Genomic DNA, 16,985 nt, shown 5'->3' on the forward strand with positions numbered 1-16,985 from the left:
TTAAAAAATGGATGTCAAATAATTTCCTCCAGCTGAACAGAAATCCTGGTCATCGGGTCCCAACAGATGGCAGTATTTGATCAATCAAATACTGCCATCTGCGGGTTCCCTAGTAAATTGCATTAAGCCTGTTGCAAAAAACCTTGGTGTCTGGTTTGATAGTAATTTAAATTTCGAGCAGCACACCACAAAGCTTGTTCAATCAAGTTTTTATCAACTTAGAAATATAGCAAAAATTCGATCTATGTTAACTTTTAAGGACACCGAGACCATTTTACACGCCTTCATCTCATCACGCCTGGATTATTGCAACAGCCTTTTCACCTGTTTAACCCAAAAATCTACTGATCGACTCCTGACTGTCCAGAACCCCAGCTTTTAACCAGAACAAAGAAATATGACCACATCACCCCTATTTTAGCTTCATTACACTGGCTCCCAGTATGTTTTAGAATTGACTTTAAAATTCTATTGATCACTTTTAAAGCTCTTCATGGCCTCTCGCCTTGTTATATTTCTGACCTTTTAGTCCCATACACACCAGCACGCACCTTGAGATCCTCGGGCAGAGGTCTGCTATCTGTTCCAGAGTCTCGACTGAAAACTAAAGGGGACAGAGCGTTTGCTGTCAGGGCCCCGAGGCTCTGGAACAGCCTGCCCGAGGAAATCAGGTCGGCTGAGTCAGTGAACTCTTTTAAGTCCCTTCTTAAAACATACTTTTATAAGAGAGCCTTTCCCGATCTTATTTGACTTTATTTTATCCCTTTTATTGTATTATTTTATATTTATGTTAAACGTGTATTTTAGTCTTTTCAATGTTTTCTTGCTTTTATGTTGTATTGTTTCTGTATTACTGTTTTTTTTGGGTATTATTGTCTTTACACTTGTTAAAGCATTTTGTAACTTGTTTTTGAAAAGTGCTCTACAAATAAAGATTATTATTATAATTACTTAATAATAGGAACAAATGGAGTCAAATGACACCTCCATAGCTCAGTGTAAATCAATACCAGCTCTTGGTTGGCAGTCTCCTGGTGTTTTGTTTCTTGGTATTGTTTAATACCAAGAAAATGGGTTTATAAAGGTGTAATATTTACAAAATAGCCTACTTATAGGCCTACAGCTTGCACTAACTTAAGTGCTTTCAACATACTTTACTTGGGTGGGCCAGACAGGTATAGTTGCACCTGCCGAAGTATATTTGGCAACCCACTTTAGCATTTTGCAGAGAAACGGTGAGGGAGAGGTCATCTGGTATTATGTCAACGGACACTCAGGAAATGTTACATTAAGGAGCGACAGTGAACGCACCACTGCACCACTGCAGGTCACTCACTAAGGTTAAGTTTCAGTTTCGATCCACATGCGGCGTACATTAAAACTTAATCACGGGTGAGTATATTAAACACCGCGACTTTATGTAACATACTGCTGATGGAGAAAATCAGCATACACAACAGGGAGACAGAGACAGAAAGAGGCGGAGCAAGCTGGCGTGTTTTCCGCATAGACTGTACATAAAAAGGTTTTCCGTGAGAGACCAGAGATGCAGGCTAGGTGTGTGTGAGTGTGGGGAGAAAAGCAGAGGAGCAGATTCAAGTAAATAAAAACTAATCTAAGGTGGAAAATTACCAACAATAACCTACTGTTAATACAAATAGCCTACAATATACACCGCTACCGAGCCCACTCTCCACCGGCGGCACAGATGCACTGTCTAAATGAGAGCTCAACAGTCCAATGAGCGGGTGTGTCACGGTTTTGTCTCTCGGATCTGCAACACCAGATCGTGTACTTTTGTGTCGCGATTTTGGTCTCTTCTTTCAAAACCATTACAGCCCTACTACTAACTAGACTGCCTACTATTTTCAGTGAGGAAAAATTTACTTTTGTATAAATTATCTAGTGTGTTATCATGATTTTTTTTTAAATGTGCAAACCGAAGTTTTTTTGACAACCTCAAAACAGATAAAGCTTTGGGCAGCCCCTGTGATCTCTGGACCCCAGGTTGGGAACCACTGTTTTAAAATCATTCAGGCAGTTAGCCTCTACAGTTAGAATTAAGTGTGAGCTTAAAACGTACAAAAGCTGTTTGGTAACGAGGCAGATAATTGGACACAATGGCAAAATGGGCTTATCAAGTTGACTATTGTATAGCATAGCACTACTCAATACAAAAGGACACTGCAGCAATCCAAGCTCACAAGAGCTTGGAAGAGATTCACCCTTTATTTTACCTTTTCTATGAAGAGGTGAAACAATAGACTTAATATCTGCTGAGTGTCTCTTCAGGGAGCCTACAGAGAGCTTGAAAAGTCTAACCTGAACATTCAACATGTCAACCATCAACACAAATTCACTAGTTCAGACTACAACATAAATACTAAAATACTGGAGGATATAATGCGCAAAATAGAAATTCACTGTTATGGCTACTCTGAGTCATAAAGCCTGAAGCCTTTCACAGCATGAACTAGATGGAAGGAAAGAATACATCATGAAAAGATCAAAAGTCTTTTATAGACTAGAGGGTGAAGTCTCATTTCAATAGTCTTCAATAGCGGATAACCATTTTAAACACTACAAATGAGACCCAGTTGTAAAGTGTGGTATGAGAAAAAACATTTCACACATTACATTTAGGGTTGGGTTTTGGCAAGGACCTCACAATACGTATCACGATACAAGGGTTGTATCATGATATTACTATATTAATTGTGTCATGATATATTGTGATGCGATACATATTACAATACAGGCATTTTTTAAATAGAGCTGAAAATACAACTTGCTGTGTACCACCTAAGTCTAATATGTACATCACACTACACTGATAATTGCTAAGTGACAGTGTTGTGCAGCCATTTCTTATTTTTAGGCCACTGGGAATTTTGAGTTTGGGGCGGCTGTAACTACTCGATGTAGAGAGCTAAAGCAGCATTGTCGCAGATCAAGCTGGTGAGGTTTGCAGCTCTTGTTTATCTTCACAAAAAGCACAATATTTGCACACTATGTCATTCGGGATGTTAAGCATGTGAAGCAAAATGTGCAGTTTATGTTAAGATTATATCACTGCAATGCTAATGTCTGTTAGCAAGTAAATAGAGATTCCCATTAAATGTTAGCATTGAGCTAACAGTCAAAGCGCTTTTTTAATGTATTATGATGGGCTGAAAAATTAATACAGTATTGTGGAAAAAATATTGCAATATATTGCTGTATCAATTTTTTTGCACAGCCCAAATTACATTAGATATGGTGGTGCTCATGACATTTGCATAATTTTACTCTAACATACAAATTCAAAAATTCAACATGCACTGTATTTTTTAAAACTACAGCCTTGGACTGGGATATAAAATTGCTTTTCTGATTATGTAGCCTAGTATTCTACTAAAACAAAGTGACAAAATTTTTCCTCTTGTGAAAACTGTCAAACACACCACATAAATTTACTCAAGTTGGATGACAACATTCAACAAACTCAATAAACTGAGAAAATATTTAACCATCTTCAAGTATGCCTGTTCTGTGAAGCACTAGTAAATGCATCTCTTATATGGAAAATACTAAGAATAAAAATGTCTGTACCTAAAGTGGCAGGACAGCAGTCTCAGGAATGGTGTAAATACTATGAGAAGCAATGGATCAACTTACCCGTGCACTCTGGCCAGCAATAAGCTGGTCATCCTCTGTCTGCACACTGGTCCTGCTGCGAACATCAAAGTCTTCAGTCTCAAAGTCAGAGTCGTCCAGCTCTTCTGGAGTCTGTAATGGGACAACAAAGAGGGAGAAAGGGTCACAGGAAGGTCAAAGGAGAAGAGTCAGATCAAACAGCCAAATTACAGGGTGGGGAGAAGAAACAAGAGGGTAGAAAAAGGAGGAAAGGTTAAGAAAAGGAAGTGGAGAACATAAAATAATATTGGCATACTACACCCCTTTGAGCACTATTAAATAACCAACCTGCTTACTATCTATGAGAAATGCCTATGCACTGCCAGCCAGGGCAGCATCAGATAAATGTTTTCCTCCCCATAGCATGGTACAAGAAACTGTAAACTCTAAATGAATTTGTAAATCAAGTGTAATGTGCTGCCTGTGCATTTTGAGAGGGAAATTGAAGGTACAAGCTAGTATGAAACATAATGGGAGCAAAACGCTTCAGAGTCCCATCTGTCGCTGCTATCTGTAGAAATGCGGGTGAGGCGTGAGTTGTGTTCTTCTAGAGTACTGCTACTTCATCTCTGATCCTTCACCTCTTCCCTAGCTTGGGATGCAAAACAAACGACGAGCGAGTATTTTGCCACAAATATTAATATTCAGAGAAGTTCTATCTCAACAGGTCATGCTTAAGGAAAAATACAATACTGACTGACAGGAAAATGTATTTGGTTGTGATATGGGCACAGGGAAGATGATGTGGACAGATAAAAGGTGCATTATCACATCCATGCCGCTACTTGTGCTTATCCAGCTGTCTCAATACCTCCCTTCTGTAATGGATTTGGAGCCCTCACATCTAAAAATAGCTGAAGGTCTCTGAACAACCTTACACTGCTTTATGAAATGTAGAGATGCTCTTGTTGTCAAGGGAATAGGGGTATGGTTTCAGATACAAAGCTGTAGTGACTCACAGGCATCTCTTTCAACCCAGACAATGCTGTTCAGTGGGGCAGAGATATCACCTGCTGTGGCCTGTGCAACTGATAACCTGTGAATGTGGGAGGCTCAGAAATGATAGCTCATGGTGGGCACCCAGTGGGAAACTACTGTAGAGACGTGACAATAGCCTGCATTTTAATTAAAAGGGTAGGTATGTGTCAAGTAGTACTGTTGTCACAGTAAATTAAAATTTAATTCTATTTTTCATGGTGTGGCAAAATACATTTAGTCGATATTTAATTTTGTAATGACCAGGATCTCCACTGTGTGTCTGAAAGCTGACAGTCCAACAGTAAGAAACCCCATTGACATTATTTTTGTGACATTCTGCTCTTAGTCTCTTTGAGTACAGCAGACTTTTTCCTTCTCTCTCTTTTTTTTTTTTTTTTTTTAAAAGGACAGAGCCAGAAAAATCACTTGGGTCGTGGTGCACTGCACAAATCATAAGGCAACGACAGCTGCCCCCTGTATCTCGCTGTCAGCAGCTCCCTGACTTTGAGACAGTTTGATGTCTGGGAGGCATATTCTCTGATGTCGCTGTAGGTGAGGAGAAGCTTCTCTCTGCCTGTCAAATATCCAAGGGATGTCCAACATAAGCTGCCTGCGTGCCACTTACAGAGGTTAAAGACTTGTCTGTCTTAAGTAGCCCCAACCACACACTTGTCCGTTCTGATTTAAGAGCAGGCCACTGTGCTATGCATGCATGTGACGGTTTACAGAAAAATGTCTGGAGAGAGTGTGCAAGCGTGTGCGTGGACATGCCCTCTAGAGAAGCTGTCTCATACTACCCAACTCCACTGATTTGCAATATTCCATTGGACTCTGAGCTGAACATGCCTAGTTTCACATGCCAGCAACAGACAGAGCTGCCAAGCAAATGGTTCTTCTAGATAAAAATGCATGTTTTTGATACACCTGTCCAATCTCAAACAACAGCAATTAAGAGTAAGCTTAAGAAGACTGCTGTATTCATGCTGCTGGAAAAACACAACTGTTCAGCCAAGGAGCTGAGCCATTTCCTGCTGAATGATCACCACAAAACCTGTGATGATTACCTCATACACCTGATCAAGAAATCTTGGCAAGCCCATGGGGAACTGCATAATTCTGCAGATGGAGATAGCGGATGAAGTTGGAGTTAAGTTTCATCACTATCTCCTGCAGTTAAGAAAGGCAGAATGAATCTGACAGATTAATTTTAAGTAAGCAAGGATTTTCACAAATCCTCTGTTATTTTTAACACACATGCACACCCACACACCCCCACCTACCAGGGTTGTGTTCAGTCCGCCCCAAAGGACCAATGTTAACAGTTTAATCAATCTGGATAACAAGAGTGGAGCTGGGGCAGATGGAAACTGAATGTAGTTCTCTGGCTTGCAGTCCAACTAAAGAATGCTAATTAAAACCTCCATCTTAAATCAATTGCTTATTATAATGCAAATACTGCATAATGGCTTTTGTCTATGTCTGAGCAGCATTATTCACCGGTGCCCAGGCAAATGCGCTGTCAAGACTAATGATTCCAATTCAAAAGATTAAAGTGTTGAAAATAATGGAAGATGGCATAATACAACCAACCAGCACATTGTAAGTCAATGTACGAAAAATTCATAATTAGATACTTTTACACATGAGAGGCAGTTTAAACAAATCCACTTACTTCTTAACATATATAAAAGTAGTAAAACTAGTTATACTATAAAGCCTTCAGAACTATCCATTTCTCTTCACAGCTGGAGTGAGTTGTGTTGTCGCCTCATTGTCAGTCAATTAGGCACCCAACTACCATCTGTCTCAGTTATAGTTCTACTCAAGCAAAGGCTATTAACCCACAGACATTGAAGGTTGTTGTTACACTAGATTGTAAGTCTGGTCAATTAGGTCAGCTCTTGCATGAGAGAAGTTAATCATTGGCTTCTAGGTCTGCAGGCATATAGTGTTTCTCAAATACCATTAAAACCAGCATCTGGCTTATCTAGTTACCATGTCACATGATCTGTGGGTGGGATATATTAGACAGCAAGTGAACATATCTATCCTCAAAGTTGATGGGTCCTGTCTTAAAGATATAAGCGCATGGCGAGAAGTGTGCAGCTGCGTTTGGGGCGTTTCAACTCCAATTTTGCAAGTTTAAGGATATTTGTGTCCACCAAAGCGTTTTCTGACGGCAGCGTCTTTTTTCAATTCATTCCAATGGGAGCACCGCGTTTTTACCAGCTGGTAAAAAAACGCTTTGGTGGACACGGGCTCTAACGGCGGAAGAAATGGTCAGTCCGCCAGGCACATGATTCAGGACAAAGGAAACTCTTCAGAGGACACAGAATTTAAACTTTTAACTTCTGAAATAATTTAGAGGCACTGATGGAGCTCACGATTGATCAGGAGGACGGCTGTTTTACTCCAAATAATGTCACTGTTTAAACCTGGATTGTGTGTGCAACCCTTTCGAGTACACACAACATGAATAACATTAGATCCTGACCGATCCTGTCGGCATGTTGTATAATAATCAATACAGTTACGCTGCTCTGCCTCATGCGTAAATGCACACAGGGTCTCTCTTACCATCGAAGTAATGCGCCCCTACAATAACAAAAAACAGTGAAATACTTTATTTTTGGTCAATGGCCCAATCACTTTCTGCTGCCTGAAGATAGCAATGCGCCAACAATTTGCCTGACCACACCTTCTTTTAAGACCAACACTCCCATGGGCACGCAGATGGACGCAAGTGCATTTGCTATTTCAACAACATGGGGGCTTGGCAAAAGGCAAGCCGGCAGAGAAGAATAATATGCAGCGTAGTAATATGCAATACCTTTCCATCTGTAGACTACAAAGTTCAATCTGGAGCAACATGATGGAACCACCAGCTGATGAATCTGGCAAACTGAATAGCAAAAACTGTACAATCTGTTCCAAAAAAAAATTTAAAAACAAGAGGCATTTTGTGAAAAATCCAACATATGTGGGACTAACAAAGGTTATAAGATTGTGCCATGGTGAGCAATGATGAGGTCCATTAACATCTTTCTCTGCACAAAGATGATATTAGATTTCAAAATTCAGGTGAAGTTGCAGAAAACAGTTCACTGGAAAAAGTCACACACGATGGAATGACTGAGCCCAGCAACAAGACATAAGGTAGTTACACTGCATCAGCAAGGTCTCTCCCAGGCAGAAATGTCAAGGCAGACAGGTGTTTCCAGATGTGCTGTGGAAGCTCTTTTAAAGAAGCACAAAGAAACAGGCCACATTGAGGACGACAGACGCAGTAGCTGGCCAATGAAACTTACTGCAGCAGATGAAAGACACATCGTACTTATTTCCTTAAGCAATCAGAATGCAGAGAGCATGTCCAGCAGTGCCATCAGCTCAGAACTGGCAGAAAACAGAGGGACCCTGGTACACACACATCTAGAAGTCTGGTCAGAAGTGGCTGGCATTAAGGACTTGTGGCCAAAAAGCCATACCTCCGATATGGAAACAACACCAAGCAACTCAATTATGCACGGAAATACAGGAACTGCGGTGCAGAAAAATGGCATTAGGTGCACCTGATTGATGAGTCAAAATGTTTAATATTTGGCTGTAGCAGAAGGCAGGTTGTTGGCTGAAGACCTGGAGAGCGGTACACGAATGAGTGTCTGCTGGCTACAGTGAAGCATTGTGGAGGTTCATTGCAAGTAAATATTTTATTGCTAGCTATATATATAAAAAATATTTATTTTTTTAAACACACTCACAATGTTGAAATGTTAGACCACATCAAATGAATGTCATCCATGGTAAATTCATTTTACAAGGAGTAACAGATTCTTAATATGGCTAAAGGCAAACCTTTCTATACATGTGAAAACATCCTGAAGTGAAAAAGCATTTACGGACCCCTGACAGTTTCAATTCTGTCCGTGCTGTAGGGAGGAAAGGGTACAAAACTTAACACGCACTGTCCAGATTTAATACAGAAAGGAAGAGGAAATACTCTCATTTAAGATTTTTAAAAACATTTTAGTTTAAGCTCATGCCAGGGTGAAAATCATGTCTTATGTTCCAGAAATAGGAGAAAAAACAAACAAAAAAAACCTTACTCTGATCATGAGGACAGCCTTACGAATGTCACGTATGCCATCATATACCAGACGAGATGCGTCAATGAACTCATTCTCATCCACGGGTTGGGAGGGGTTTGCACTCAAGGCCTCCACTGCAGACTCCACTTGCTCTGTGAACCGTGGCATGACTGAAAAAGGTAGGATGATGAAGGGAAAAGAAAGAGAGAGAACAATATTGATGAATATTGATGAGAACTAGCAAGAGACAGCTAGATATTGAATAAATCAAATTGTCAATCATTTTATTTGGACTGAATTAGCCATACTTTTTGTTTTACTTTTAAAATTCTGTGAGAGCTGGTCACCGGATTTTTTTCCTTTTTGTGTCAGAGCATTTGATTTATTGATCAGGTGTAGTACTGTAAAGGCAAAATGCTTCTGAAATAAATTGCCTACCCCAGCTGTACTATTCCACATCCATGGCACTCCTTCGGAAATTTGCAGGTTACTAAAAGCTACTTAAGTGAGGAAATTATATTTGAGATAATTGTAAATGACCCCTCAAGATACTAGTAACAGCCAATTATGTTCTGCTGGAAATACAAAACCACTGGATGATTAATAAATAATGAAATTCAATCAACTTTCAGAGATGGAATTTTTCACTTTTGGGTCTACTTACTGTACTGCCTTGCATGGTTGCATGAGAAAAAAGGGTACAAAACTCTAAAGGGAATCATTTCCAGATTTGCCATAATAGAATTTTCCAAAAGTAGATTTCACAAAGCTGTCCCAGCGGGCATGTTTTTTTTGCCCCATTGACAATATAATAACAGCTCCAGAAGGCTCTGCAGCACATCTGCATTAATAATATTTTAAATTCAGTATTTAGGATTCAGCTAGGCATTCATGGGAGAGGTATGGATGTCAGGATGCTGATGTGGAGGCAGAGAGCAGCTGAAGCAAGGGGATTGGTTTTGTGCTTGCAGACCATTCATAACCTGCAGGCTTCCGTATGAAAATTGAAAATCTGGTAGTTTTAGGACTGTTACAGTCACAGCAATTATTTCCCTCAACCTGTTACTGATGAATCTTTCAAACAATTTTCCATTAAAATACAAAAAGCAGCAACAATGCAGTGTCATTCAGTCAGCTACCTAATTAAAAGACTAATTAATGTTGCTGTTTTTATTCTAGCTGTGAAATATAGATATGTTTTGGCATTTATTTGTTAAAATGCACAATACCTACACAGACATTTACATACAATTGTCGGTTATTTTGATTTTTTAATTCATGACAAAAAGGGAAGGTAAAGTCAAAATGTTTTAATTTTGACTTTGGTTCAGAAAGCATGGAATGAAATACTTACTGATGAAATCCAAAGTATTATAAAAATGCAAATCTCCGAAACATCAGAGAATCCATGTATACCAATAAATAAAAAAATGTAAAAAGGAAAAATTGCCCATTCAATGCACTAATTCATGCCTATAATTTGGAAAGTATGGTGCATGTCAGAGCAGAAATTCTTCAATGAAAATGCAACTGTTGAGTTTTAACATGAATCCCATCACACAAATCGGACATAAATTCTGACAACGTTCTATACTTCCTGAGCTCACCCCTGCTCTCAGCCACAGCAGAAATCCTTCTTGAACTACAGCCTGCATCTCCTGACTTAATGTGCCCACCCTCCAGAGGGCCAAGCCATTTCCAAATCTGACAACCGACAAATTATCCTGCCATCTTGTTAGCTTGCTAGTGATGGAAGGTAATGCAGCTCACACATATTGCCTGATATAACACAGACCATGGACAAAAACAACTTCTGTGACATGACTTTAGTTTAGTTAAGATATTCAGGGCTATTCGACAACTGAACAGAGCCTGCTGTGCAGATTAGTAGTGTCAGTTGAGGCCGAAGTGGATGGATCCCACAATGCAGCTTTCATAATAAAATACGGAAATGGTTGAAAACAAGTCTCAACACTTAATAGAAAACTGCATTTTCCAAGCCACTTCTTTGTGTACTTGATTTTTTTATATGCCAATAACATTCAAACTTGAAACAGCATCCACAGCAAAGAAATTTCAAAAGCTATTTAAGAGTAGCCTTCTGAGAAACAACTGAGTAGACGGATCTGGGCGTGGCTGTGACACAAAACACTGTATCAGGCATAAAGTGGACACCACACACACACACACACACACACACACACACACACACACACACACACACACACACACACACACACACACACACACACACACACACACACACACACACACACACACACACACCCCCCCCCCCCCCCCAGATAATTTAATGTATGCTGAATTCATGAGCACTCAACAATTAGCAAAAAACTCAAGGAGGGCTGGGTGTGTATGTATGTTCACCATGCCTGCCATACTGACACAGACACTAATAAGGAAATACAATACGAAAACAGGGGAATTTATGACTGGGACGAAATGTGGTACCTCTGGAGGGCCCATTGTCTTGGAGTTTTATGTGTATAGTTAACATTAATATGAAGCATTGCTTCTCCCTTTTGAATTTATTCATTAAGGTTCTTGAGCATGTGCAGAATCAAAACAATATTAGAATTTAGAGCAAGGCAAAACATGCTACAATAATTAAAAATCTAGAGAGTTATAACCACGGTGCGTCTTAGTATGAGTTATGACTCATCGGAATACACATATATAGTTAAAATATTTAATGTAATGCAGTCTGTTCAGCAGGAATAATCATAACTATTCTTTGGCTCATCGCAGAATTTTGTTTTCTGTGGTACCTGTGTTAGTGAGGAGCTTGGTGGCCTCCAAGACCTTCTCTGTGTAGACTCCAGGTTCGTAATTGTCCATTTCAGAAGTGACCACATGGACGACTCTGGCAGCACGGCCTCGAATAGCTCCAGCAGTGCGATCCAAACCATCAACATCTTTCTCCTGGAGAGCGATGACACACTTATTCACATCCTCCAGGATGTGGTTCTCTGGGGACATAAAGCAAACAATGATTCAATTAGTCATGTATACTTTGTATGGCCCAAACATCCCATCGGCCTGTCTGGATGCAAAGAGGGTAGTGGGGATATTTAACTTAAGAACAGTAAAAAGAATTTCATCCAAGACATGCTTTAATAAAAGATGAAACATGTTTATATGAGTAATAATGAGAAAATAGATAATCAGGATATTCTCAGCCTTCAGTCTGTGTTTGCATAGTAAATTAAAAGAGCCACTGGGAAGTGTGAAGGATGGGGAGGGCTGAAGACAAATTCTCAGACTGCTTATTAATGGGGAGCCTGTAAAATGCAAATGTCCACTGTGTAAATTACAGTCTGTCCTTGGCTGGAGGTGAAAGAAGTCACTCTGCTTAATGCTTAACGAGAACTCTTTAAGGCTATGTCTGACAAACCATTTGTGCACTTTAACACACGTGACAGGATGTCAATTTCAGACAGTGCTGCTGATGCTTCAATGCTTTCCTCTGTAGAGCCCAATCAGCCTTGGTATGTATGGCTCTCTTCAGAAACGACTAATAAAACAGATCATTTACAGCTCTTTTACGTCCTTTTAAGAACATTCTTAAGTGAAATCTATCTTATTGCAGATCAAAAGCACTGTTGATCATTCAGGCAAACAAACAGTACACTTGTCTATCCTCATAAGCACAAATCATCGATCATTCCAACAGTATGAAACATGTCTTTTTACCCTACATGGCTATGACATGCAAATGACTAGCACTTACCAGACACACAAAGGAAGTCGTCAATGGATGTTATGTCATCAACAGCATCAGTGAGGACACGGACCTGCTTCTCCCACTGATCCTTGAACAAATCCATATTGTCCTGGGCCACCTTACTGTTGGGCTTGGCAGCAAGGGCTAACGCTGCATTAATCACCTGTAATCACCCAATTACAACCATTAAAGCTCCATTACGGCAGAGCCGTCAGCCACAACATTAGCATAGGTTGATTGCACAAACCCAGAAATACCACACCCACCCCCACTGTTGGGGCTGCAACATGAAGCAATTCATTCCTGGGAGTGATTATAGACACGGAGTGTTTTGAAGGATTGAATGAAATAAAACTAATGGCTGCTTGTTTTGGGGGAAGAAACATCTGTGGATATCAAAGCACCGGGTGAATAGAAGTCATTAGATGAGATTAAAAGGAGCAGTAGCAGCATAGTGGAGAGAGCTGGCTCAGAGGTAGAGGCGAGGGACTAGTAGTTAGAATAGTAAGAGCAGGGCCCTATGAAAACCATTTACATTTTTTCCAGATTCCATTTTATTTTTCCCTAAATTCTGTTTTTGGTTGTAATTTTTGTTAATTCTGTGTTTTACAGTGTAAGCAAATTGTGTCATCAGAAAGTGTGTGTGTGTGTGCGCAATAAAAATTTTAAAAATTACACTAACAATTAAAAAAAGAAAATATAAAAAATTTAAAATCAATAAATTTGATGCATCATGGAAAGAGAGCACTAGATGGGCTCAATGGTGAACACAAAACATATAAAAAGACCTGCTGTAGTAATGATTTTACATTTTTCCTTACACTACCCAACTTGTCTGCTAAACCCACTAGAGTATGTGTGAATTTAAAACTACAGGTTTGGGTCAAACCATTTGCAGTTTTGACAGGAAAAATTGTGTCTCTAAACTATTCTGAAAGTTGTTGTACATGGATGGAAGCAGGTTTTGGATAAAGGGGTTGGGAATACACAGCACAGGCGAGACAGGTGAGGTGGGAGCACAGAAAGGGAGTGAATCAGTGTGCTCACATGCACACAAAACCATCAATGCAAATGAGCACATTTAGAAAATAGTGATGTCTTTGTATTTTTGATTGTTTGGTTCTGTTATTCTTATTTATCCAGTGTATTCACAGTTTAAAAAGTGTGTTGCTCTATGTGGAGCGCTGCACGGTGTTGCTGCACTGGGAATTCCAACAAGCTATTTTCTTTTGTTTGTTTTCCCCCATATTAAAACTAGCTATACCACTAGTGTGGCATGTTTGTGACCAGTTATTTAATGCCATTATTGTTACAATTAATAGACTGTGGGAAGAAAGACAATACCCACACACAGTGTTGTGTCCATTTCACCCCACGACCCTTCTAGCACAAATACAGAATCACAACACTGAGAAATTAGGCTACAGTGTATCTGTACTACCCTAATTCAAAAGATTGGAAAAAGTTAGCCAGGTTTGTTATTTGCATTATGCTAACACTATTCGAATTTGAAAAACCAAATTGCAAAAAAATGAAAATTGTCCAATTATGTACTAATCTGGATACAAAATAATTCACTGCATGTAAGTCGTAATCAACAGTTGAGGTAATTTATATAAAAATCGTAACTAACATTTTTGTATTGGCAACTCTTTTGCTGGTATTAAAACGCAATGTGGCAACCTTGCAAAGAGGAGCACAATCAATGAGCTGGGTGGCAGTTTGGGTCAAAACAGCCAGGTACCTGGGGGCAAAGACTTTCCAGTTGAGATGCTGCCATGCGGACCAGCTTCACTCCCTCTTCATTATTGGAGATTGAGCACGCCAGATTGGCCACCTAAACAGAAAACACACACACACAGATCTACTTTTAGCCACAAAAAGGAGCTGTGACTGTCTTGTTTTGAGGGAAACAAAGGAAGAGCAATACACAGATACATAATTAAATGTAGATAAGTTCATTATGGTAGCCTGGGTTAGGGACTCTTCTCTATCAGAAATGGAGCAGCTCTGCAATACAACTAATCCCTGTGGAATACACACCCACTGCTCAGGATTAATTTATAAAGCTGCTAAAATTATACAATATGATGACACAAAAGGGGGAAAGGAGAACTGGAGGGAAAACAAAAGCTAAGTCATTAAATGAATAGATAAAATAAAAGTTTTGTCTTTGTTTCCCAAAAAATTGCAAATTTCTCCAAATGCAAATGTAGCTGGTAACAGAAGGGCGTGGTTGTTCTCAGTGAACATATCACAAGGCTGCCTGATTGGCATTACACACACCAAAGAATCAAAGAGGCAAATATTCCTGACACTTTCAAAAAAAACGAGCGAGAAATGGAGTGTTGAGCTAAGCAAGCCTTGCTTGCAGCTGTCAACATTTATGGCAGGGATCGGCAAATAAGTCTGGCATCAGGCCAAATTTTTTTCAAGCTGTTACATGGCAGGGGCCTGAACAAAGTCAAATTATTTCAAATCATTGTGTACTCCTTTGCACAATTAGCTCAGTCGGTAGTGTACGGGACTCCCGTTAGGAAGGTTGTAAGATCGATTACAAATATAATATTTTTTTTCTCCCTTGTTAAACAAATTGATTAAAGGACACTTTTGCAGATGCTCACAATAATGCATGTGCTACAGTGTGTGCACTTCCCGGCGTTTGATCCGCATTCATAAACCTATGGACATTTATTTCATTTCCATGAGGAAATTCAGGGAAATCCAGTTACATATTTATTGCCGGATTTTTCAGAGGTGTGTCAAGCAAGACACAGTGTCTTTTGAATGAATCAAAGTAAAAGCTCTCTAAATTCGACCTAAAGCATAGCTACAAAAACGTTCTCACCCTTTTATTTTGGAGAATATTTTGCACAATCACTTAAGAGAAAGTGATTGCGTGAGTAACTGTTGGTGTCATGACCGATCTATTTCAGCACCAGCCGCAATCACTGTATTTATTTTATTTGTCTGCCATCAAAGAAATCTGGCCACGGGCCAGAATTTATTGCTAGCGGGCCGGTTCTGGCCCGCATGCCACTTATTGCCGAGCACTGATTTATGGTTTGTGAGTATATTTTCTTGTATTGACCAACAAATCACGCTCTCCCACAATTATTTCTAAATATTCTGGCATCTTTCAGAGTAAAATTGTGCCTCTACTCATATTCAGACTTTGAAGATTCACATTTGTTGGTTTGGATGTGCTGGCAACAATGCTGAAACAGAATGCCTGGGATGTGAGGAACTGTGCCAAAGTGGGATTATCCCATGGACAGAAAATATTCAATCTAATCATTACCAGGGCAAAAAACACAACTCTTGATTGTACCATAGCAGGAGAAGAAGGAATGAAAGTTTTTTTTGTATAGGGTCAGTAATCAATCTGTTATATTTTACTCACTCATTTATTTTATAAGATCTTGGTCACACAGGAACATAGGCAGCGAAGCTATCACATACAAACCCCATTTTACTTATATAATATCTCAAATTGAATGCAACACAACTGTGAGTTATCGTCGTACACTGCATGTGAACACTACATACAACTACATAAGTCGGATTCGCTAAGGAGAAAATTTAGAAATTTTGACTTTTTCAAATAAATGAATGTTTATAATAGAGAGCTTGTGTACTTATTTCACCATTTGTATTTTACTTAAAAATATGGTTTATTTTCAACCTGTGTAATCTGATTGACGTTTTCCCTGATGAGCTCTACTTGGTTCCAGGATCTCAAAATTCAAGCTGGTAGATAAAATGCCATTATAAAAGCATAGAAATGTTGAGCAAATCCATGAAAACAAAATTCAGATTGGTAAAAGACAGATAGAGATAAAAGAATTCCCATTAAAGCAGTGGTGGTGGGATGCATCACTGGCTGCAAGAGTGGCAGAATAAATCAGAGTGAAAATGCCTCTCCTCCTCAGTCTCCTCAATTCTAGAAGAAGATGCCCACCCCCACCTCAAAATTCCTAAGCAATTTTGCTGATAAGAAGCACTTATTGCACTGTGCTGGTGAAGCAACTAAACATTAATATAAACATATCTTAAATCACTATGCAAACACATGCAAGGACCACAGGGAGAACATTCAGTAACCCGAGAGGAGGGATGAGAAAGCGGGTACATAAAGAACTTTATGGAGAGACCTGTATTTCTACTTTCATGATCTTTCACATAAGCTCTCTCTTACTCTCACTGTAATACCACTGGGAAAGCAGCCATTCCAGCATAAAGGAAGCCAAACAAGGTAAATCTCCCCTCAATTCAACTAACAGTATTCTGCTTGCCATGCTGTACCACACCATTAAAAGTGTCATGGGGGTCAGAGTTGACCAAGTCAGTGCGAAGTGAGAACATACAGTATACCAAAACGTGCTTGTTTTAATCCTTACTATCTTTCCACAGAAAAAGAAGTTGTAGGCTACAGACCTATAATGGTCCAACAATATGCATTTCATTCAGTGACAATCAGCATGCGAAATCACTCGAAATGAGTA

General features: G+C 39.4%; 1 protein-coding gene across 2 annotated transcripts in view; it reads right to left on the reverse strand.

The window, feature by feature from the left end:
- The window catches only part of ctnna1 (catenin (cadherin-associated protein), alpha 1), a 95,424-nt gene that overhangs the window by 24,649 nt on the left and 53,790 nt on the right, over nucleotides 1–16,985 (reverse strand). For both annotated transcript variants that reach the window (XM_038700108.1, XM_038700109.1), the window contains exons 10-14: nucleotides 14,225–14,317; nucleotides 12,487–12,643; nucleotides 11,525–11,725; nucleotides 8,757–8,908; nucleotides 3,658–3,768 (exon numbers count right to left, since the gene is read on the reverse strand). In XM_038700108.1, the coding sequence (XP_038556036.1) occupies nucleotides 3,658–3,768; nucleotides 8,757–8,908; nucleotides 11,525–11,725; nucleotides 12,487–12,643; nucleotides 14,225–14,317 (714 nt within the window). The remainder of the gene's footprint in view (nucleotides 1–3,657; nucleotides 3,769–8,756; nucleotides 8,909–11,524; nucleotides 11,726–12,486; nucleotides 12,644–14,224; nucleotides 14,318–16,985) is intronic.

This window comes from Micropterus salmoides, unplaced genomic scaffold (genome assembly GCF_014851395.1).
Source record: "Micropterus salmoides isolate LMB-PRFRI ecotype aquatic unplaced genomic scaffold, ASM1485139v1 Ms_hic_scaffold_5, whole genome shotgun sequence".
NCBI lineage: Eukaryota > Metazoa > Chordata > Actinopteri > Centrarchiformes > Centrarchidae > Micropterus > Micropterus salmoides.